The sequence below is a fragment of the Rhipicephalus sanguineus genome, chromosome 11 (genome assembly GCF_013339695.2).
Source record: "Rhipicephalus sanguineus isolate Rsan-2018 chromosome 11, BIME_Rsan_1.4, whole genome shotgun sequence".
NCBI lineage: Eukaryota > Metazoa > Arthropoda > Arachnida > Ixodida > Ixodidae > Rhipicephalus > Rhipicephalus sanguineus.
In genome coordinates this window covers 103,106,000-103,130,011 of record NC_051186.1, presented here as the reverse complement: position 1 = coordinate 103,130,011, position 24,012 = coordinate 103,106,000, and the positions used below count along the sequence as shown (strand labels likewise).

General features: G+C 45.6%; 1 protein-coding gene across 1 annotated transcript in view; it reads left to right on the top strand.

Annotated features, from left to right (window-relative positions):
• Positions 1-24,012, top strand: part of LOC125756349 (U-actitoxin-Avd3g-like) — an 87,056-nt gene that overhangs the window by 38,241 nt on the left and 24,803 nt on the right. The window contains exon 2 of the mRNA XM_049410972.1: positions 5,847-6,053. Within this exon, the coding sequence (XP_049266929.1) occupies positions 5,847-6,053 (207 nt within the window). The remainder of the gene's footprint in view (positions 1-5,846; positions 6,054-24,012) is intronic.

Sequence of the window (24,012 nt, the reverse complement as noted above, 5' to 3'; positions counted from 1 at the left end):
TTTAATCTACCCATTACACGAGTGGCAGAAAGGGTTGATTAAGGTACTACGGCGCGTTCTACTGTTTACGCTGACGACATTACAATATGGACGGAAGCGGCGGATTATCCCGACGAGCGGATTATGCAAATAGAACTTCAAGCAACGCTTCTCAGCCTCTCTGATACTTTAGTCAACTTTGGACTACAGTTGTCACTCGAGATGACGGAATCGCTCAGCGTAGGTGGGAAAAGATCAACGAATCCAAGCAAGCAGATTACACTACGCATCAGTGATACAGATTTTACGTCTGCAAATACACAAAGTAGAATTCTCGGGGCAAAATTTGCTAGCTGCAATAGCCCCGAACAGTGCATCTACACTTTAGAGCTCAAATGGAATCCGACGTTGCACATGATCCGAGGCATATCAAGTAAGTATGACGGTGCACAGCAGAATGCATGCCGAACACTTGAGAAAGCAATAGCAGTCGAAAGGATTCTGTACGGGGCACCGTGTATGATTTTTCCAATCGAGGTCTGAAAGAAATTGAAAAGTTACACAGGGCGACCATTCCAACGCTCAAAGTTTTGCCAAAGCAGACGAGGAACGAGGACCTGCTCAACCTAGTGGCTGTACCAGCAATACATGACTTCGAAGCACAATTTCGAATACGATGTCGCTTGGAATACACACCACAGAGAAAACAGGTCATGACATGGGATAACTGAGCCCACGCGATGCCACTAGCTGAGGAACTGCTCACAATGCCACCTCGAGAAGTGCCGCTAGGTACACGGAGGAAACAACGTCCTATCGCCAGACAAGATGTGAAAGCCAGAAAACTACTTCAGAAGAAGCTATACTATAGAGTCAATACTATTCCCCTCAATTTGGGAGGCATCAGTAGGAAAAGAACTTACTATCGCATCCTTACAGATTCGTGCGAAGCGGTAGCTAAACGAACGGTGCCCAACGACTGAAGATGCTGTAGCCTACGCCGTGCTGGGCAGTATCGAAGATACATGTATCTTAGATACTATCTTAGATACTCTTTGGGTATCTTGTATCTGTATCGCGATACGTCTCGCAAGACGTGTATCAGTATCTGTATTTCCGATACATTGAAGAATGTATCGTGTATCTTAAGACACAAGATACTGCGATCGCCCCACCACCGTGCGAAACAATAAACGTTAGTTGAACGCCGCTGCTCAAGCTGATACTGCTGCCACTAAGTCACCAGAATAAAACTAAAGACCGTGACATTATTTCATCTTTCCACCAGATTTTCCCAGCGAGGATAGGCGATGAGCTGTGAGGGTCCCTATTGGTGGAGCAGAGTCATGTGGTGGCACTCGCGTCGTCTCGATAGACAAGCGCGCGAACGTACGCCCTGCCGACCTTTCGTTCTACCGCTTGAGTGTCAGTGCCGTGACACTCAATTGGCACTTAGCAAATGTCCTGTGCCACGTACTCCAATGCGCGCGGCGTCTTTCGCACACATTCTCATGCCGCTGTAGTGTAATTATTGACGTTTCTCTTGCGTGGTGCTTCGTTGCGAAATCTGAAGAATGCAAGCTTGGGGGATTGCTTTGCGTCTAGTGGCTTTCACACATCTGCGATTGGAAGGATCTCGTGGATATAAGTTTCACTTACATGCACTAAGATTAACTTATATGCAAATGATATTGCAACAGCTATATATAGCACCACCGGTACCACTGCTGGATCTAACAGAACAAGCATTCACAAAACAACCGCTATCTTGGCGTACGTATCTTTTTCTTTTATTCAAAGAGTTTTTATTATCACAATTCGATTATTAGCAGAAGTTCTTGCTTACCTGTCCTTCTTTTCCATCCCATGCATTACATATGATTCTATATAGTTTTTTTTCTGGTCTGCTTACTGCAATATGCCTTTAACGTACTGCCAAGGTAAGCTCTCTGATTTATTCTTGCTTTTAACTGTCTGCGTCATTTCCGCTACTGTTTACATACTTATAGTCAACTTGAATTTACTGTTATGTAAAGGCGATGTTGAGAGCAAATATGTAATAAACCGGGCGTGCCTGGCGTATACATTAACAAAAATTCTGCTTACTACTAAGTAAAATCGCGAAATTGAGTTTCCCTTATAATAACATAAATTATTAGGAGCCATTTTATGTACGTTAGCAAAGCTATTCGAGAAACATTGTTATACCAAATGCTCCATTTTTCTCATGAGCGTCCCAACGAGCCGTTTTACGCTATTTTTTATAGGCAATGAATTTAATTCACATAGCTATCAAGGGTTACCCGCCGCGGTGGTCTAGTGGTTATGGTGCTTGACTGCTAACCCGAAAGTCGCGGCGGCCGCATTCCGATGGAGGGAAAATAGTAGAGGCCCGTGTGCTTATATTTAGGTTTTAGTATAGTGAACTAGAAACAGCTATAGGTTTTAGAATCCCAGGTGGTCAACATTTCCGGAGCCCTCCATTACAGCGTCTCTTATAATCATATCGTGATTTTGGGACGTCAAACGCAACAATTATTATTAGCTCTTGGGGGTGCTGCCTGTCTCGTGTTTCCATGCTTATACGCTGTGCTTTTCTTTTTTACTTAGATATATTTGTTTTCTTTGTATAGGCTTCCCTAAGTTCTATTACTGGTACTAATCACCACGCAATTGGAGATATAAGTGGCATTAGTCTGAATAGCGGCGGTGTCCTGTGGCGCTCTATGCCACTGTACAATATGAATCGCTTCTGGGTGGCACATGTTCTTGGTGACGTAGACCTGTCTAGTGATCCGTTATTGAGACAATTGTAATACGTCTACGGGCAAGGTAGAACTCCACAGTGGTATTTGAACCATCGTGCGGAGGCTTCTTACTGTAGTTGTTATGATTACATGGCAACCCGCTAGCTGGTCGGCAAGCAGAGCAGCGACTCCCATCAATTACAAAAGCGACACGCAAAAACTTCTATCATTGAAGAGTGTAAAGTGCTGTCATGTTAGGCAGCTGAAGCAACGGCAATAAGTTATTTCGAAAAGTAATATCCCTTGAGGAAGATGTACAAGACTTTTGAGATACTGACACACAGTCATTGAAATGAAACAAAATTGGTTGCAGTTAATACATTTTCAAGCGAACATTTTCGTGCATAGGCATTTAGTGATACGTTATATAGATACAGCGAAACCTCGGTGATACGATCACAGTTCATACGAATTTCGGGATGATACGAATTTTTCGTTGGTCCCGGGCAAGGCCCAATGGCCTCCAATGTAATGGAGTATGGTTGTTGCGAATCGATTTTCACCCAGCGACGTTTGATACGAACGTACGCTACCGCCCAGGTTTGAAGAGGTGCTGTCCGCGCTGTCGCGAAGACGCGCCAAGCAATTGCGAGCGCGGGAACGCACGCGTGGGCATTCGCGCCGCACCGCGAAATTGCCAGAATCGCGGTGTAAGAAAAACACTCTTCTAAAGGTGGGCGAGGACCGAAAGAAGGCGAGGGCGGTCTTGGCGAAGGAGTCAGGCATCACAACGTCAACATGCGCGACCGTTGAGGTCACACTTGTGCGGGCACGGTCGTAAATCTCCCAAAAACCATCCCCAACACTTACGCCATAACAAAATCATAACACAGAACAGTGGTTCCGAAGACTCCGGTGTCATGCAAAAAGACATACTAAAAATTTGGAAGGGGCTACTGCTGTCGCGGGTCACAACGCACCTGGTTCATAAATTAAATACGCGCCTACGTGCCGTATATTTACGAGTGCTGGTATGATTACCGACATCTAAAAACTTAACTGAAACTCATTCAGGATTCTTCCTGACGTTTGCTGCTGCCTGAAAAACAATAGATGAAAATTTACGCCAGCTTTCCTTTGTCGCATGCTAATTTTCCATGCTTTCTGGTGATACAAATTTCGGATTATACGAATATTTTTTGTGGTCCCGTGAGATTCGTATCGCCGAGGTTTCACTGTATATAATAACCAATTTGCGAATGTATCGAAGTATCTTAAGATACAATTCGAATGTATCGTATCGGATACTTGTATCTTGTATCTGTATTTCAAATACTTCTAGCTTGAGTATCTTGTATCGAATCGCGATACAATTTCAATGTATCTTTGCCCAGCCCTGAGCCTACGACACTAGAAGAGAGCTAAAAGAATTCAGTACATCGTGACAAATGCTGCAATTCTCTGGACACCAGGCCACACTGGCACGGACGGAGGAAACGCAGCCGCTCATGTTTTATACAATTCCTTATATAGCGCTATACAATATAGGACATATACGATTCTCCACGCCCCAGTTCCTCGCCAAATCGGAAATACCAGTGTCCCTATCTTAAGATCTGGGCAGGAGGCTCTCCTACCAGAGCACTGATGTATTACATTGGCGCTAATACGAAAGCAGACAGCAAAAACAAACTATTGGAAGCTACGCCGGTGCGCATGCTAAATGACAAAGGTTGGTTTACTCGTCAACAAGAAACTTTTTTAACAAAGTTACATCCAACTCTGCATACACACGACACATACTAGACGAATGGCCGCAATCTACCCGACCTTCGAGTGAAAATACTTCTACCCACTGTCATACTTCCCACTGTCAGACGCTGTGCCGAGCAGATTTAGAACATCTCATTTGGACATGCACAGCTTTCTCAAAAGGCAAACGGCATATTCAACATCTGCTGCACGCTGACATGACAGCTCTACGCAATTTGATATGGTCCGACCATGGTGCACGGCAAGCTTTCCTCATTATGTGGCAGTCAAAGTGGAATGTTTGAAGTGGTGTAGGAATGTACTGTTTTGAATGGTGTTTTAATGTGCGCCGCAAAACTCCTGTGTGACCACAGGTGAAAGTGTGCTTTCCGCGTATGTACACGAGCTTAAGAACTACACATTAGACGCAAATAATATGTGGCCCACTCATGTAGTTCGGAGGATTTACTTTTTTAATGTGACAAGATTCTGCTGCCACGCACCTTCGTTCAAATGTGGTCACTTCTTCATGGGAAGCTCCGATATGACGTAACAGAACCAACACTTTCCCTGCGCGTCAGAGCGCACTCGGTTTTGATATCAGGACCCTCCGCTTCAGAATAATATCTCAAATTATACGCGACTTTTTTATTGCAAGAAATGAGCATGCCGTATACTGTAACTGCCTACAAGGTTTTCTTTTGAGCGACTGTTCTCAGAAGGGAAATGTTCGAGGGACTCGTTTTTTGTTGGACACAACCAAATTAAACCATGAAAAAATTGAACCAACTAAAGTATAAGGGACATTATTCGTAGTTTTTTTCACTGTAGTGTAGTAGTTATGACATAAATTGCAATGTATTAAAGTGAACAAACAAAACACCCCTTCCATCGGTGGGGCCCGAATGCACAACTTTGGAAGGACGTGCCCGATGATCTAAAAATTGAGCTATAACACAGGGTGCCCCTCGATCCACCTAGTTGGTTATTTCTGTGCGTTTACTCCATGATAATCTTACCCAGCAATGCTCGTACACAACGCGGCGCGCGGGGAACAATTTTTTACCAACCAAAGTGCATCACGTGGCACGTAATAGTTGCACGAATTGGCAGCTGGCCAATCGGTCTGCTGTCGACGTAGGGTTCGTGTGTGAAAGCGACACATATGTTATTGTGATAACTTGTTTGTGACATATCTGTTGCATATAAGGAATATCACGCATATTTTTTTCAGATTTTGGGCATACACAACCCAGTTATGGAATGTTTGATGATCGCAATATCAATAGCGACCCTTTCCCAAAGTGGCCCGAGATGCGCTTTATGTGTCAGATGTTTCGCATGTAATACCTTTAATTTTTTATGCAGGAAACATGAACGTTTTCGTGAATAGCACTGACCCCGGTTACTGTACCTCGCCGCCACCAAATGAGACTTGTGAGAATGGAAACCCAACGGTTATGTGGTACTACAACTCAACAATAGAAAACTGCACCACTTACAATTACACAGGCTGCGGGACTGGCGTTAACAAGTTCAACACTTCTGAAACATGCCTTTTGGTGTGCGGTCCACGTAAGAACCTTTTATTATTTGGCATGCTTCATATCATGGCCCCGGGGGCTGACGTGTGACTGGCGTCAAGCGCTCTCGCAGTAACTAATAATGCTCTGGTAATCTCTGCATTGTGCAAACATACTGAACAAGTCCTATAAAAGTTACATGGAAGAAAACGTGCGTTATGTGGCGTTCATCAAGCAGTCCGCAGCGGCTTAACATTCTCCCCCTGCCATTCTGCTTCCGATCAAATACATTCCCGCTGCCTGACATTGCTCATTGACGATGGCTCTACGCTTTACAACCTTGAGTATGATATTTATTTGTTGCAGCACCACGTGTCATAGGTGATCAATGCTTTGTAATCTTATCTGCACATTACAAAAGGGGCAACTGTACTCAAGAAGGTGTCTAAAACTGCGAGAGATTTGCAACTGCACATGTGTACGATTATGATTGCGTGAATATCATACACTGCAACAATTTCCACCACAGTGTGGCGTAAAACTGTTTCTCCTTGAACGCATATCCGACAAATATTATTTGTGAACAACTAGGAGCAATAAAATCGCAGTCATTATATTTTCAGGTAGGGACGTAATAGCTATTCACGTAAACATCGCTGATTTCACCCCGTTTATTCGTAAAGTAAAATAATTTGAACGCCTTCTTCAATCCCAGCATTGTTTAATTGCACTTCGTTAACTCGGTCAAATTTGGCCGCAGCCCGTTTCATTCGACCGAAGCGCGCCAAGCAAAAAGCGCCGCAAGTGTGAGGCGCAAAGAAGCGAAGACAGAGTTCGCGAATAAACTAAATGGTCGCAGGCCTTGAGAAAGGCGAGATTGCCATCCACAATCGCGATAGCGAACAAAGGCTTCAGCGGGTGCGGCCCACTTGTTTTCTTTTCGCTTTTGCTCGGCACACGCGAACTGCGTGGGCGCCATCTATGATCGCGTCGACAGCGATGGTGGTGGAAACCATAGAGTTTCCTACAATACTTACTAGAGGGAACTCTGGCGCTAGTGTCTATGGGAGCTGCAACGCATGACGCTTCAGCCAGCATGGGAATGATGGGTAGTACACAAATTTGTCTAAACTTCGTTCTTTCGGCTCCGTTTGGCTCCGCGTCGGCTGCATCCGCTTTGTCGCAAAACTAAATTCAGCAAAAGTCAACAGTTCCACTTCACCACTTTAACTTTTTTAGGCTAACCAAATCAAACATGGTCACGAAGTTCACAACGGTCTATTCTTTTATCCGAAACGAACGCCAAAACACGGCAATAAACAAAGCCACAAGTACGTTTGAAGCCGCAAGCACGAAGACTAGGCAAATTTGTGTACTACCCATCATTCCCATGGTAGCTGAACGATCGCAGCGCCAGAGTCCCCTCTAGTTAATTTTAGGAAACTCTATGGTGGAAACTGCGTCAAGCAACAGTAGTTTCGTTTTCGCTGTGTGCCTTCACGACTGCATATTCGCGATCTGTTACTCTGCATTAGCGAGCCAATTTTACTCACCAGTAGACGCGGTGCTCAGCAGTTTTGTTTCCACTGACGTCGTAGGCAGCGCGCCTGCCTTCGGAATTGAATGGCCACTATCATAGTGTCTTTAGCGGCCACAGTTCCGTCCACAATGGATACAGCACTCAGTATTCTCTTTATGACTTCGGGTAATGCTCATAAAAAATGTCACATATCTTAAATGTGGTGTGTATGCTGATATAAAACTGGTTTCCTACATTGCGATCAACGAACGATCAATTGCCTCCATTTTTTCGGCAAGAGTTTAGTGAAGTTCGCATGCTGGCGTTGGTGGTGGTGGTACATGATAAGGGACGGGTTCAGAGCACGTTTCCGGTTAGGACACGGGGGTCTTGGGCCGAAGTCACAATGTAGCCGAAATCTCGTGTGTTGAACATTTCGGCTTTTACACTGCACTGCTGAAAAATAAGTACTTACTGGGCTTACTTATTGGTCAAGAAAATCAAAACGCATTATAGTATTAGATACTTGTTCATTGCTTCCTTGGTACCTTCGATGATTCGGCATGAGGTTAATTTGGACATTTGCTTGCGGTCCCATGAAATCCGAATAAAAAATCTTCCACTGAATTTGCATAAGCACGCCAGATACCAAAAACGCTTTCGACGGTGTGTGTATATATATATATATATATATACCACGAACGCTTTCGACGGTGTGTATATATATGTAATATATATATATATATATATATATATATATATATATATATATATATGCAAGGAAGGGCCGACGAAACTTTCTTAAAGCAGATTTACTTAACGTTTGCAGCTGGTGTATATATGGTGTGTATTTATATATATATATATATACATATACGTGTGTGCGTGTTCTGTTTTCCTAATCTCACCTACGTAGTTTTAGATCTGTGGTTACTACCGCCTATAGCGTGCATGCAAAGCGCCTTATACGAGCGAATGCACTGGGATTACTGACTGCTAGTCTCTCGCTGATTTATAGATGTTGTAGCGTAAACGGCTGCACACTTCCAAGAAGTGACCTCATTTACAACTGCCTGACTATCGTACGCACAAGAAAATTTCGGCGGAGCACGGCGTTAAGCACTTTCGTCTTGAGTATTTATGTAACCTGAAATTCATGAAAAATATATTTTCATAAAGCGACGACGTGAATTCTTAACAATCTGACACCCGTTGGGCTTTTTAGCGTCGATGGCCAGCCACAGTAACCTAGCCCTGTATAGCACTGTTGATACATTCTTTTGCGTAAATTCAAAGGCTCCCTTTAGTGTTCAGCACTGTAGTGGTGAAGGTTAAAACGACCCTATGTATTCCAATACGCCATTACGACTCTGCAGAGTATTTCCATGTTGATGGCACAGCCACAGTAATCTAGCCCACTGTAGTACTGTCGGTAGATTTCTTTTGTGTAGATGCGTCATTATGACTCTTCAGAGTATTTTATTTCCCTGCTGGAATAGTTCTCTTAATTGTATCCTCTGTATACTATAGAAAATGCCGCCCTTACAACACCATGAAAAAGCAAGGACAGGAATTGTGGGAGATTTAGCAAGCTGCTCTCGAGAATTTTTTGCTATGGTTGTCGCGCTGGAGAGCGAAGGCGAGAAATACCCAACGATAGCCTCTCATTGTCCTTTGGATTTGTAACTCATGCATACTCCCCAGCCATATTTCCTGAAATTGTTGGCGCTTACACCTCAGGCCTAATTGTGGCCCGGACAACTCCCGTTAACCGTATTTATGTGCTAAATGTGCGTTCGTCTCATTGAAAACAAAGACAGCCAAGCAGCTACATTCGGGACTGAATACCAAGTGTATGTTATTGTCCCCTACTTCTGAAGAGTTCAGCTCCGGTAAACTAATAATAGTTATGTTGCGGCACAGACAAAAGCTGTTTTCTTTATCTGCTGTGCGAGTGCCCCGATTAGACCGGTAAAACAGAGAACATTCCGCCCTGTACTAATCCACTTTAACAGAGGGTGAGTGCTGGTCTTGCAGGGTCTAGGATGTACGCGACTTTGCTACCAACAAAACAAAAAAAATTCAGAGAGGCTATATTAACGCGTTCCATTAACGCACTCGCTACTTAAGGTGGTGTACTGCTGACCACTTCTAGAACCATTTCCTACAATATCATCGAATAAATTCCATAAAACGTCTCCTGGCTATATCAAACCCACAGAGTCACACCTACAAGGGCCCCAACCCCGTAAGATTATTCCACTTCAGAACATTATTACCCCCGCAGGGGCGTCTGCGCGAGCAGGCGTTTGGTGTGTAGCGACACCACGGACCCGAGCTAATGGGGGGTTTCGACCCCTCCCACGCCTAGCCGTGCGTGGCTTTGCCGTGTCCGGGGAAAAGGGGATCCTGGGCGTTGAGTCGGCGCCGGATGTTTGGACCTTTGAGGCCCCCCGGCAGAGGCAACACACCCCTTTGGCCCCGGCTTCACGTAGACGGTACCCCTGGGCTGACCCACCCAGGGGAAATCGGGGGTCGCCTTTTCCTATCCCCTTCTCTCATCTTTCACCTTCCTATCCTCTTTCCTCGCTGTCCTGTCTCCTATTCGCTTCAGTTACTTCCCAGTTTTCGTAGGCGGCCTCGGTTAACCTTGTGCACTATATACAGCATTGGATATATTATATTGGGTTATAGCAGCTATGTATAGCTGGCGTCTGCATGTGTTGACCAAGCATTGTAGCGTCCCCTTGTTGGGCTCGATGGTGGGTGGCTACCATAGCTGCTGAATAATGAAGCATTTAATGGGTACTCCTTTCCCCCTACTTTCTGATCGCCCTCTCAAAAGAGGGCGCACCGAAGTGACAGCAAGTTTCCTGACAAACCACAAAGACAACTTTCCTCGGTGTCACGTGATACACAGTGAGCAAACCGACATGCCAGCGAGAGGCGTTTCACCTTTTCTTGTCGCTAAATACCTTGAACAGAAGCTAGGGCCAGGATATAATATCACTAAAATGTCAAGTGGAGATCTACTTCTTGAGATTTCTTGCAAAGCCCAATATGAGAAACTCCCCAGCCTTGAGAGATTCGGAGACATTCCTATAACTGTGACTGCACACAAATCTATGAATACGGTCCGTGGTGTAGTGACAGATGACGACTTAATTACACTAAGTGAGGCCGAACTACTGGACGGATGGAAAGAACAAAATGTGATTGATGTTGAAAGGATCAAGATACGTAGAGATGACAGAGAAATACCAACCAAGCACCTGATCCTCATATTTGACTCAAGCAAGCTGCCAGAACACATTGAAACAGGGTACATGAAAATCCGTGTCAGGGCATACATACCTAACCCGAGACGGTGTTTCCGGTGCCAGAGATATGGCCACGGATCTCTGAGCTGCCGAGGACGGCCAACGTGTGCAAAGTGTGCTGAGCACGATCACTCCTCTGACGACTGCAACAACACGCCTCACTCTGCGAACTGCGATGGTGAGCACCCTTCTTACTCTCGATCATGCCCTGCACGGAAAAAGGAAAAGGATATAATAACGTTCAAAGTCAAAGAAAGTGTATCGTTCAAGGAAGCACGGAAACGGTTTTCAATAGTTCACTACACTACATGCGCCGATGTGACACCCGAGGGGGCAGTGTCACAACGGACAGTGGCTCCCGCCAAGACCTCACGCAGGGTTGCAGCGGCTAAGCCCCCAGCCCCCCATGCGGATGCAGCAGCTGCCGCTCTGCCACCAACAAAGGGCCAGCAGCCTAGCGGCTCGGTGGCCTCAACGGCCTCCTCTCGCGAGTCGAGGCCTAAACCACAACAGTCTGCGCGCATAATGCGCTCATCCAGCGCCTCCAGGGAGGCGATGGATACAACACCAGTCACATCGACGCCTTTGGTGTCGAAGGAGCGGCACCGCTCCCTTGAGCATGCCGCAACAAGCAAACAACGCATAACAGCTCCTCCAAAGAAAGTGTTACATAAGATAAATCCTAGTATACAGAGTACTCTCCCCTCTAGCTCATAATGGCTACACAGATACTGCAGTGGAATGCTAGAGGCCTTCTACACAACCTAGATGATGTTAGAGAACTAATAAGCAAGTTTAATCCTAAAGTACTCTGTATACAGGAGACACACCTCAAGCCTGAAAACACAAACTTTTTAAATCAACATGTCATTTTTCGTAAGGACCGCACTGACAGCCTTGCCTCGTCAGGCGGGGTAGCTATTATCGCAGTAAAGTCAGTTGCAAGCCAGAAGTTACAACTTCAAACTTCTCTAGAGGCAGTGGCCATTCGCGCCATCTTGCTTAACAGGATCACAACTATCTGCTCTCTATATATTCCTCCTGATCAAATGCTACACAAGGCAGATTTTGAAGGCCTAATTAATCAGCTCCCGGAGCCGTTTATCTTGACAGGCGATTTTAATGCACACAACTCGCTCTGGGGAGACTGTCGGTGTGATGCGAGGGGCCGCCTGATAGAGCGGTATCTCTTGAACTCTGGTACATGCCTTCTAAATAAAAAACAACCGACATACTACAGCACAACACACAATACCTACTCTGCTATAGATCTAGCGATCTGCTCAGCCACTCTTTTACCCTGCTTAGAATGGGAGGTGATTCAGAACCCCTACGGTAGCGATCACTTCCCTATCTGCCTCAGAACCACGGACCAAGACTCCATACCACATAACCCTCAGTGGAAAGTAGCATGTGCAGATTGGGAAAAGTTTTTTCGTATAACTCACATGCCTAGAAAGGCTTTTAATGATTTTAACATAAACGATGCTATTGCTCATTTTACCGCTTTTATAGTTGATGCTGCATTAGAGTGCATCCCCCTTACAAATGGTAGCACAAGAAAAAAGCGCGTCCCATGGTGGAATGACGAGTGCAGAAATGCGCGCAAAAAGCAAAATAAGGCATGGAGCTTGCTTCGTGATAATCCAACGGCGGAAAATCTTGAAAACTTTAAACAAGTAAAATCCCAGGGTAGGCGCACTCGCCGTAATGCTAAAAGAGAGAGCTGGGTAAAATACATCTCGAGTATAAACTCATACACACAAGAAGTGAAAGCGTGGAATAGGCTGAGAAAATTATCAGATAAGCAGTTCCGCGCTTTGCCCTTTGTTGACGCCGAAAGCAACAGCCTTGAAGACCAGGCAAATGCGCTTGGTGAACATTTCGAGCGCGTGTCTAGCTCATCAAACTACTCAGCAAGTTTCCGTAAACACAAAGAAATAGCAGAAAAGAAAGCACTGAACCGTAAGCCTAGTAGAGGCGAACCGTACAATCGTCCCTTTGGCATGGCTGAGTTTAGAGCTTCCTTGAACAGTTGTGACAAGTCTTCGCCGGGAGCTGACAGAGTCATGTACATAATGATACAACATCTCCATCCCGACGCGCAGATGGTGCTCTTGAGTATCTATAACAAAATCTGGACCACAGGATATATTCCTTTAGCATGGAAAGAGGCTATCGTAATCCCCGTCTTAAAAGAAGGCAAAGATCCATCTTGTGCAGCAAGCTACCGGCCAATAGCTCTGACAAGTTGCCTTTGCAAGCTATTTGAAAAGATGATAAATCGCCGGTTGTTGTACTTTCTTGAAACTAATATGCTGCTCGATATGTATCAGTGCGGTTTCAGGGAAGGCCGTTCAACAACAGACCATCTCGTGCGTATTGAGGCCTACATTCGGGATGCCTTTATCCACAAACAGTTTTTCCTCTCCGTGTTTCTTGATATGGAGAAGGCGTATGACACTACCTGGCGATTCGGAATCTTGAAAGACCTCTCCGAAATTGGTATTCGAGGTAACATGCTAAACGTGATAGAAAGTTATCTAAGTGACCGTACCTTCCACGTCAGAGTAGGAAATGCTCTGTCGAAGCCATTTACCCAAGAGACTGGTGTACCGCAGGGCGGTGTGCTAAGCTGTACCCTTTTCATAGTAAAAATGACCTCTCTACGGTCATTTATTCCGCGAAACATGTTTTACTCAGTCTACGTAGACGATGTTCAGATTGGGTTTAAGTCATGGAATATTGCAATATGTGAGCGGCAGGTACAGTTAGGCCTCAATAAAGTGTCAGCCTGGGCAAATGAGAATGGGTTCAAATTAAACCCCCAGAAAAGCTCCTGTGTTTTTTTTTGCAAGAAAGAGAGTACCAACCCCTCAGCCCGATATCCATCTACAAGGGCACCGCATACCTTTGAGCGCAGAACATAAATTTTTAGGCGTGATCCTAGACTCAAAACTGACCTTTGTATCTCACATTAAAAACCTGAAAAATAAATGTCTTAAAACCATGAACATACTAAAAATTCTCTCACACACAGCATGGGGTAGTGATAGAGAATGTCTCATGAAACTTTACAAAAGCCTCATACGCACACGCTTGGACTATGGTTCTGTAATTTATCATTCTGCTGCCCCAAGTGCATTGAAGATGCTAGATCCTGTGCATCATCTGGGCGTCCGGCTGGCTACTGGTGCATTCAGAATAAGTCCAGTGGAGAGCCTTTATGTGGAATCTAATGAATGGTCGCTCCATATGCAAAGGTCATATTTAAGCTTTACTTATTTCCTTAATGTACTCTCGGATCAACAGCACCCCACTTACACAACTCTAAATGATATGACCACGGCCACATTGTATAGTAACCGATCTGCAGCGAGACGTCCCTTTTCGCTGCGGGTGAGGAACCTAAGTGATGAAATGGATGTCCCTCTTGAGCATGTGTTAATGCGCCCGGCAAGGGCGGCGCCACCGTGGCAGTGGCAGGTATTAGAGTGTGACATGTCTTTTGTGGAGGTAACTAAGCACGCTCCAGAAATACACATTCAAATGCACTACCTAGAGTTACAGTCAAAATACTCGTGCCCTGCATTTTTTTACGGACGCATCAAAATCTAAGGTAGGCGTGTCCTACGCTGCTGTGGGTCCATCGTTCTCTGAATGCGAGAGGCTGCAACCAGAGACGAGTATTTTTACAGCTGAGGCTTACGCACTCCTTCCTGCTGTTAAATGCATCCATAGTACAAGGCTCGAAAAGGCGGTTATCTATACAGACTCGCTAAGTGTTGTTAAAGCCCTGAAGTCACTAAAAGCAAATAAAAATCCAGTTCTTGTCGAGCTGTTTTCAATCCTGTGCAAAGCCTATTTGTCAGAACAACGTGTGATAATATGCTGGGTCCCTGGGCACAGGGGCATTGAAGGCAATGTACTCGCTGACAGCATGGCGACTTCCATAGGAACGAAACCTTTGTGAATCCCTCTATAGGTCTTCCTGCCTTAGATCTTAAATCATTCGTGCGTAGGAAGGTGAGGGACTACTGGCAGCGATTATGGGATACCAGGACTTCTAACAAGCTCCACCTAATTAAACCACAGATAGGAAAATGGCCTCCTCGTAGTAAAGTACGACCAAGGAGGTTGAAAAAAAACTTCTGGAGTGGAGGCGGCGAGCCGCCGCTGAAGCCGACGACCGCCATGTTGCTCCGGGCAGAAAACGTGTCGGTCGTCGCTTGAGCCCGCGCGGAAGTTCCACAGATGGCGAATTTCTCTGCTCCTTTGGTGACAAGCGAGTGTTGTGGATGTCTCACTTGTTGGACTGCGATCTACTCGATAACCACATTTACAATTTGTCGAAGATTACCAAGCTGTATATAAAAAACGCCGGGCCTGCGCGCAGCACAGTCAAAGCGAAAGCTGGAAGAGCGGCCTTTCTAGAGCCCGTTCTAAGCTCTCTTGGGGAAACTAATACAAGTACACTTTCAAGGTACCCACTACGTCGCAAATCATAATTTTTGTGAAGTACGGAAGCAATCACTATGCCATTATTCGTCTTTCTGCGGATAAGCGAGGTGCCGCTACACATCTGTAAGGTATTATGTGAACTTTGTTGATGCTACCTGTGGTTGCTGGATAAAGAATTATGGCTGAGCCTTTTGTAATGGATTTGAAGCAATTAACGATCCCGTCACTCGTTGCGCAATTAGCATTATGTGACGCCTGGTCGGTATTTTGCTCTTCTGACACGCTATATTACACATTTAACGCAATTCCTTGCCCGACATGACGCCTGTCAGGATGTTTTTGCAAAGGAGTACCAGTCACTAGCGTGGCTCTGTGGTGGAATACTCGACTGCCATGGAGAGGACCCGGGTTTAAATCCCATATGAGCCTGTTTATTTTTATTTATTGCATTTTTCTTATTTCGCACGATAGTAGTTACGGACACCGGCGGCGGCAGCGGACAACCATCCCACAGCTGTTGTGATTTGATAAAAGCTTTCGCTGTAAAATCAGGCTTCACCACATTTCAAAAGAAATCAACCGGAAGAAAATTCGGCAGATCCCACGCGTTGTGGGAATCTGTTTCATGCGAAGCAGTCAGCGAGTACTGCTATGCTGTATTTTATGGCTTTGAGCCAAGCGTTACGAGGTGGATCAACGTGTTTTAACTGCGAAGCATTTCTTAGCGAACCTCTGGCACTTTGAGCGTTTCTATCTACGTATCTATCTATCTATCTATCTATCTAGCCGCCTACGTCTGTGTGCTCTCATGATCGCCTCCTTAATTTGGTGAAGACGAAAATTTGCATGGGAGGGTAAAAGAATTTGACGAATATAATTGCCGGGTCATGCCATGAATAACGTTAAAATCCTGTCGCGTACGTCGTCAAACCCTTTCCACTAGACACGTGTGGCACATACCCGTTTACACAGGCCGCGGCGTACGGGTATGCGCCACAGCTGATTGACAGTTTATATCTACCCAGGAACGGCGAGAACGGACATTGGTAACTTAAATGCTAGAGCGTTAAGGAAAACCAACAATGGCAGCGTTGACTCGACGAATGGAATGAATGAAAATTAGGATCCCTGCAGGAATCGAACCCAAGCATTCTGCGTGGGAATCAGATATTCTACCACTGAGCCATGCCAGGTCTATAAACTGATTTGGAAAAAACAGCCTACGCAGGCGTAATATCGGTGCAACGTCAATTGTGGTTGTGGTGCTTGCTATCTAATTTTACAAGAAAGCAATAAACACTACATGATACTCCTACGATGTGTACTCCTACGACACATGCATCATATCAGATTAACGTCTGTAGTTCAAATGTTGGCTCCGCTTTTATAGCAGTCTAATAAACATTACGTTTGTATTCATACGATTCAGCAACCTATATTGAAGCATTGCTCGACCCCGGAGGAATACATTAACGAAAGTTACATATGATATCCACATCACCGCACCGTAAATTGCACTTAGTCCGCAAGAACGACACAGTGTCCACTTCATTTCTTACGAGGCTGGGCGATGGCCTCATGCTGACCGAGCATGATGCAAGATTGAGTGACAGCCGCTTTGTAGACAAGGGTACGTAGGCCACATACGCCCAGGTAGTCTACGAATACGACAAACACCATCCACTGATGTTGGTCCACGTAGCACTATCCAAGCCTACCAGCCTCGACGGCCTGTACCTCACCAACGCGAAGGGTGGCTTCAGGTTCCTGCTTGTCGCCGGCTCTGTCGACAGCCGATTTGTCGACCGAGCATGAGGATGCACATGCGGTCACTGACCAAGTCAAGGTGAAAAACACAGAGACGTTTCGGAACCCATACGGGTTCCTTGTTCACACTAAGCAGGCAAGAGCCGTGTGTTGCTTTTGTATGCTAAAATGTGACGTAAAGAACGGGTGTAGGTGTAGGAACCGAGGCATTGTAGCATTCCAACAGCTCTACTATACCACATACTTCACTACACATGGACCCCTCGTCACCACGATCGCGACCGGATCCTATAACAAGTCATGACCAGCTGCTGGTGCTCACTGATCACGGTGATGATGCCCTTGTTCAAGAACTGTCAAGAACTTCTTCCACACATGCACGGTAGTTCGTGAAACGTGCGTGCGTTCTCTGGACACATATGCGGCTCTTCAACATATATATGTGTGCGTATAAAATTTAAATATATCTTTAGCGTCATTTTGTAACGTGTCGTTCAGTAAAAAAAGTTACGCCACAGTCACCTACCCGCCGCATGCTTCGCATAACATCGACTCCCACGGTACGTGGGATCTGCCGAATTTTTGTAAGTGTAGTAGCTGTGTGCACATCGTGGGCTTACCAGGCACGTCAACACTGGCGTTTAAGCGATAACTTTGAGGTGCAACGTAACGTCAGCCCTCACGTTAGAACACACACGTCAGTATTATCGAAACTAAGTGCACATTATGGTGCAACCATGTGGATATCATACGCAACTTTCGTTAATGTATTCCTCTGGGTCGAGCAATGCTTCAATATAGCGTGCTGAAACATAGGAATATAAATGTAATGTTTATTACACTACTATAAAAGCGGAGCCAACACTGGAACCGCAGACGTTAATCTGATATGACGCCTGTATCGTAGGAGTACATACGTACTGTGCATTGCTTTCTTGCAAAATTAGATAGCCAGCACCACAACCACACTTGACGTTGCACAGACATTACGCCTGCATAGGCTGTTTTTCCGAACCAGTCTATATACCCGACGTACCTTTCTGGTAGAATACTTGATTGCCACGCAGAATGCTTGGGTTAGATTCCTGCTGTGATCTTAATATTTATTCTTTCCATTCGTCCGGTCAACGCTGCCGATGTCGGTTTTTCTTAACGCTCTCGCATTTGAAGTACCAATGTCTCTTCTCGCGGTTCCTGGGTAGATATAAACTGTCAATCACATGTGGCGCATACCCGTACACCACGGCCAGTGGTAAACGGCTATGTGCCATACGTGTCTGGAGGAAAGGCTTTGACGACCTACGCGACAGAATTTTCCCGTTATTCATGACATGATACGACAGCCATATCCGTCCAATCCTCTTACCCTCCCATGCCGATTTTGGTCTGCACCAAGTAAAGGAGGCGATCATGAGAGCACCTCGGCGTAGGTGGCTAGGCAGATAGATTCGTAGATAAAAACGCTAAATGTGCCAAAGGTTCGCTAAGAAATGCCTTGTATTTAAAACTCCCAGAGCGGAGTAAGAACACGGCTGACAATTAAGGACTGTTATTTTGAAAAAAGTTATAGACGAGTGTAAACAAGAGCTGCAGCAAGCTAGTCAATTAATCTGCTTTCGTATCTCTTCTTTTGCTGTGTTTACTTTTTAAGGGTGCGTCTTTCATATGGTTAGTTTCGTGATTGTCTGCATTATGCGTGAACCAGAGCAGCAGCAAACTGGTCAACTAGTTTGCTTTTGTATCTTTTCTTTTGCTGTGTTTAGTTTTTAAGGACGCGTGTTTCATACGGTTAGTTTCGTGATTGTGTGCATTATGATGCATTTTGAAGTTATTTTGGATTTGTTGCTTTATCGATTCACGTATAAACCACATTGTATATTCTTCTTTTTATCTTTTGAAATTGTGTAAAATCCGGGGGTGAATAAAATTTTATGTACCACTTATTAACTCCTCCATGTGCTTCATTTCGGGAATGCTGGAAGCGAATTCTACGTGTTATCAGGCACGCTTCAGCCCATGTATTATGGTGGAAAAAACTGCCTTCTTCAATCCTGCAGGACAACAAAAAAATTCGGCCAAATAAGTGACACTAACTATCCAGTTCTCACGCTGAAACGCCTCCGCGGAAACTCACATTTACGCTGTCCGCGCTCAAGCTGCGCTGCCTCTTGCCCAGAGCAAAATGGCTGCCAACCGGTTTCCCAGGCTTCACCCGCTCGCGTGGGCGCGTATAGGGGACCTCCACTCCAGAAGTTTTTTTTTAAACCTCCTTGACTACGACGCACTGAGGTCACTCTCTGTCGACTAAGAATAGGCCATACATATGGTACGCACGCTTACTTGCTCCTTGGAAATGATCCCCCCGTCTGTGGTGAATGTGGTGAGACACTAACGGTCCTCCACGCATTACTGGAATGCCCCAAACTTGACGTACTAAGAAAAAAGCATTTTCCCCTGGCATTTAGACAAAGGATACCACTACACCCAGCTTTATTCCTCGGCACAGATCCTTTATTCAGCACAGGTTCTGTTTTAAGTTTTTTAAGAGAATGCCAAGCATTGCATGTTTTTGCTCAATTTGTACCGCAGAGCAGCCTCTCAGGAGAGGCTGCTGCTGCGGCAGTTTTAAGAGGCACGTGTCTCCACGCCCTTGTGGTTAAGGGTCTTGTTGAGGCATTAGTACCGCGTTTACAGAATGCCAGTGAAACTTATAATCTCTTGCGATATACTTTTAATCTACTTTAATCTTTCACCTCTACCAACTGTAGCCCATAGCCCACTGCACTACATTCATCATGCCTCCATTGATTGTATATATCTCTTTTAGGCCATTTTACAGCCATGATATCACACACACACATCGTAAATCATGGCCCATCTACATCCCAGCATAAATTGACATGGCGCTCTTTGGCCTGATTTGGCCCTTGCGCCAGAAAACACCAATACATCATCAGAACATTATTACAGGGTTGGATGGAACATAGACTGGTGTATTTACATCCACCGTACAGATGTACATCCTTCGTAATGTATCTATGTAAGGATCATTGTGTATACATGGTGCACAGAATGCACAGGTGCACTGCCTTGTGCTGTGTGTCCTTCAGCTTCCCCGTTGTTCGCACTGTTCCGACATAATATACAGGCACGTGCAGGCACTAGCAGCCCAGCTAAATGTATCGACACCTGTGCTCCGGCATTTCGCCTCCGTCCCACATCTGAAGCCGTCGTGGAGAATCAAAACCACGTCCACAAGTGTATCAGTGTGACACCATAGTTACTAAGGTACAGGGCTAGGCAAGGATTCTTTGAAACTCTATCGCAATACGACGCAGGATATTCGGGCAAGAAGTGTTTGAGATACAAATAAAAGATACTAGCCCAATTATTGTATCCGATACCATGCTTTCAATTTGCATTTGAAGATACTTCAATAAATTTGCAATTTTGACATTATTGTTTAACATAATATTGCAGCAAACGCAAACGCAGAAAAATATTTGCCTCAAGATTTAGCTGCCCCCAACATTCTTTAATTTGAAGAAAATATTTGTTATTATTTTTAGAAGATTTCTAATAAATGCGAAGCATTTCTTAGAGAACCCCATGCAATTTGGCCATTTTTATCTATCTATCTATCTATCTATCTATCTATCTATCTATCTATCTATCTATCTATCTATCTATCTATCTATCTATCTATCTATCTATCTATCTATCTATCTATCTATCTATCTATCTATCTATCTAGCCGAGTACATCTGGGCGCTCTCCTGGTCGTATCCATAACTTGTAATATACCAGAATTGGCATAGCAGGAAATCAACGTATGACGAACATGATTCAGTGGTCATGCCATGAATAACCAAAACGCCGGTCGCGCACGTCATGAAATCATTTCCCTCAGTCACGTGTGGCACGTACCCGAGTATCAAAGTTCACGTTATACGGGTATGTGCCAAAGGTGATAGAAAGTCTGAATAAACACCTTAACGGTGAGCGTACACATTGAAACGCAAGGCAAGTGAGGGACCTGACGACAACACCCATAGAAAACGCTCAACTGTCATCACCTCGTCCACGTGGTCCGCCATAGTAACGTGAGTTCTCTTCATTTTATATGAAGCTGGGCGATGGCCTTATGCTGACCGAGCATGACGTCAGACTTATTGAGAGCTGCTTTGTGACACGCGAAGACCCCGACAGGTGCCCTGACGGCATACGGGTATACTACAGCAAGGAGGACGTTGACCCCTATAACGCACGTTGCCTAGACGCTGCGGACAACGTGTAATCGATAACTGGCTCTAAAACGAGCAGGTACACAGGGATGCCCTGACCAAGGTGACCAACATGAACGCAAGCGTTATGGTTAGTCTGCCGGTGTCAATTTACCTGAGGATCGGGAAGCCGTGCATGATCACGGCCAACGTCGACGTAAGCGACGGCATCTTTAATGGAAACATGGGTACCTTGTGGCTCACCGAGCGTGATGAACACGGCAACCTTTTGCGACTGTGGCTTGAATTTCCAACGTCCATGGTAGGCATTGTCGTCCTAGCCAGGACAAAGCACATCACTACCTCACACCCTCAACAGAATTGAAATAAATGCCCGTGGGACTGCGAATCCCCACTATCAGGGCATACTTCAGAAAACTATCTCGTGTAAGAGGGCATAGTTTCCCATTGCGCAAGCTAACGCCATAACTATATATAAGTCACAAAGAGCTCATGTTGTCTTCGGATGCGTTAAGCGCCATCCACTGGAGGTAATTTACGTAGTACTTTCCAGGGCTATTATCCTCAACGGCCTATACCTCACCAACACAAAAGGTGACTTCAGGTTCCGACATATCGCCGACTCTATCGACAGAGAGTCTGTCCACGACATGATCCGGCTAGCAAATCGGCCTCTAGACATTGTCTTGGACTAGGCTACCACGTTCATTCGGTGCCACAACAATCACCTCACGCTCGCCGATGTCAACGTACAGTCTGTGCACGCGCACGCTCTGCTCACAGAAACTGGCGTGTTAGCGCTCTTTGAAACCTGAAGTGATGAGCCCACTGCAATCACGGGATTCCAACCTGTCGTCCACAGCAAGCGGCTTCATTGCAGGTGCGGCGGCGTGGGCACATAGAAGAACACCACGATGTGCAACTCTAACACAGGCCGCATCTGATTTCGCTGGCCGCCAGACACAGAACACACACCGAGAAGCAGCGGAATCGGCGAGGTCGCACATCAGTCACAATAACAAATGCATTGCGCTCGCCGCCATCTACGTGGGAACTGTCAAGAACCGCTTGTACACATGTGCAGGAGTTCGCGAAACGCGCGTGCGTTCTCCACCTTAATGGACAAGTTTAAGCACTACATATCGGCTTACCACGTCTAGCATTGCTAATTCCTATGTTGCTGTTGGCACCCTTACGCAACTGTAAATAACTCGTTATATAACACAAGTGCGTCTCTTCAACATATGTGTGTACGTACACAAGCGTCATTTTGTAACATCTCGCTCATCGTAAAAAACTACGCCATAGTCACCTTCTCACAGGTATAATAATTTCTCACGGTATGCCGAATTTTTTTCTTACCCAAACTATATCAGTTTTCATCCCATACAACTTTTTGGGGTTGCTTTAGCTGCTTAACATGAAATGTCTTTATGCCATGGCCTGTCAGCGGTTCTTGTCGCTTTTGCATTCATGTGAGCGGCTGCTCTGCTTGCTGGCCAGCTAGCGGGTTGTCATCTCATTACGTGAACGTCCCGAAGAAACTCCGCCACAATGGCGCAAATACCGGCGTGGAGTTAGCTTGCCTTGTAAACGTATTATCGCTTACACAATACCGGATCACCGGACAACTGTATAGCAGCAACAACGCTGGTAGCGACATTGTTTGTGACTCCTCGTGTATACCTAGAATACATAAAACTGCAATGAATTTACATATACCGCTTATCACCTGGCGCAAAACGTCCACTAGCGACATTTACACGAGCGCGCAATCGTTTAACTAATTTTCTGCTACGAGAGAGCGTATTCAATCCAGAAACATTTCAGACGTATTGTATAGTTGCACAAATTGTCGCATCGGACTGCCGCCGTTCACACAATTGCGGGGGGGGGGGTGCGGGGTGCGATCGGAGATTTCTGTACGGCGCCGTTCGTTCTGCACCCTTTCTGGCGGCGCACGCGATTGGCCGCAGCCGGAGAAACCACGTGACTCTGAGGGGCGTAGCAATTTCTTGTTTCTTTTGCTTTATGTTTTATTTTCTGGTTACGTCGTACCGCGTCATATCGAGCATGTTGTCTGCTACAAACGAACGGAGAGTGAGGCCGTTCACTAGCGTTCTCAGAAGCGAACAAGCTGCATCGCATGGCATGATGCGGCGGTTGTGGTTGCCGCAACAGCTGATTTTGAGAAAATGGCGCTTGTTGCGTTTCTCGAAGCAGAGGCAGAGCGGTTGGAGGTGCGAGATGCGCATGAAGACATGAGCGAGCGCGGCGTCACATTCGGTTCTCGAAACGAATGGTGCGAACGAAACGAACGGGCCTGCCACTGGGCTGTGGTCTTACGCGCAGGGACTTCGTTGAAAAGCGCTTCCAGCTACTGCCGCATGTCGTCCCGGTCCTGACTCGTGAACGATGACCGCAGCGGGCACGGCGGCATCGCTATCTGTGGGTTCTCTTTCACAAAAGCAAGCAGAAGCTCCATTTAACGATCCGTCACCCTGGGGCCAAGACAGACGTTGCGGTGGGACGACATCTTGAAAAACGGCGCCAACCGCTACTTTTCTCTTTTTTTTCGCGTGCGCGACACCACCTAGCGACCAGGTTAGAAAAACTAACACTAATAAATATCGGTACTCAAACCTATTGCTGTTTCAGAAACTGTTTGAGCTTGAGAAGAAAAAACAATGTCTTTTCTTA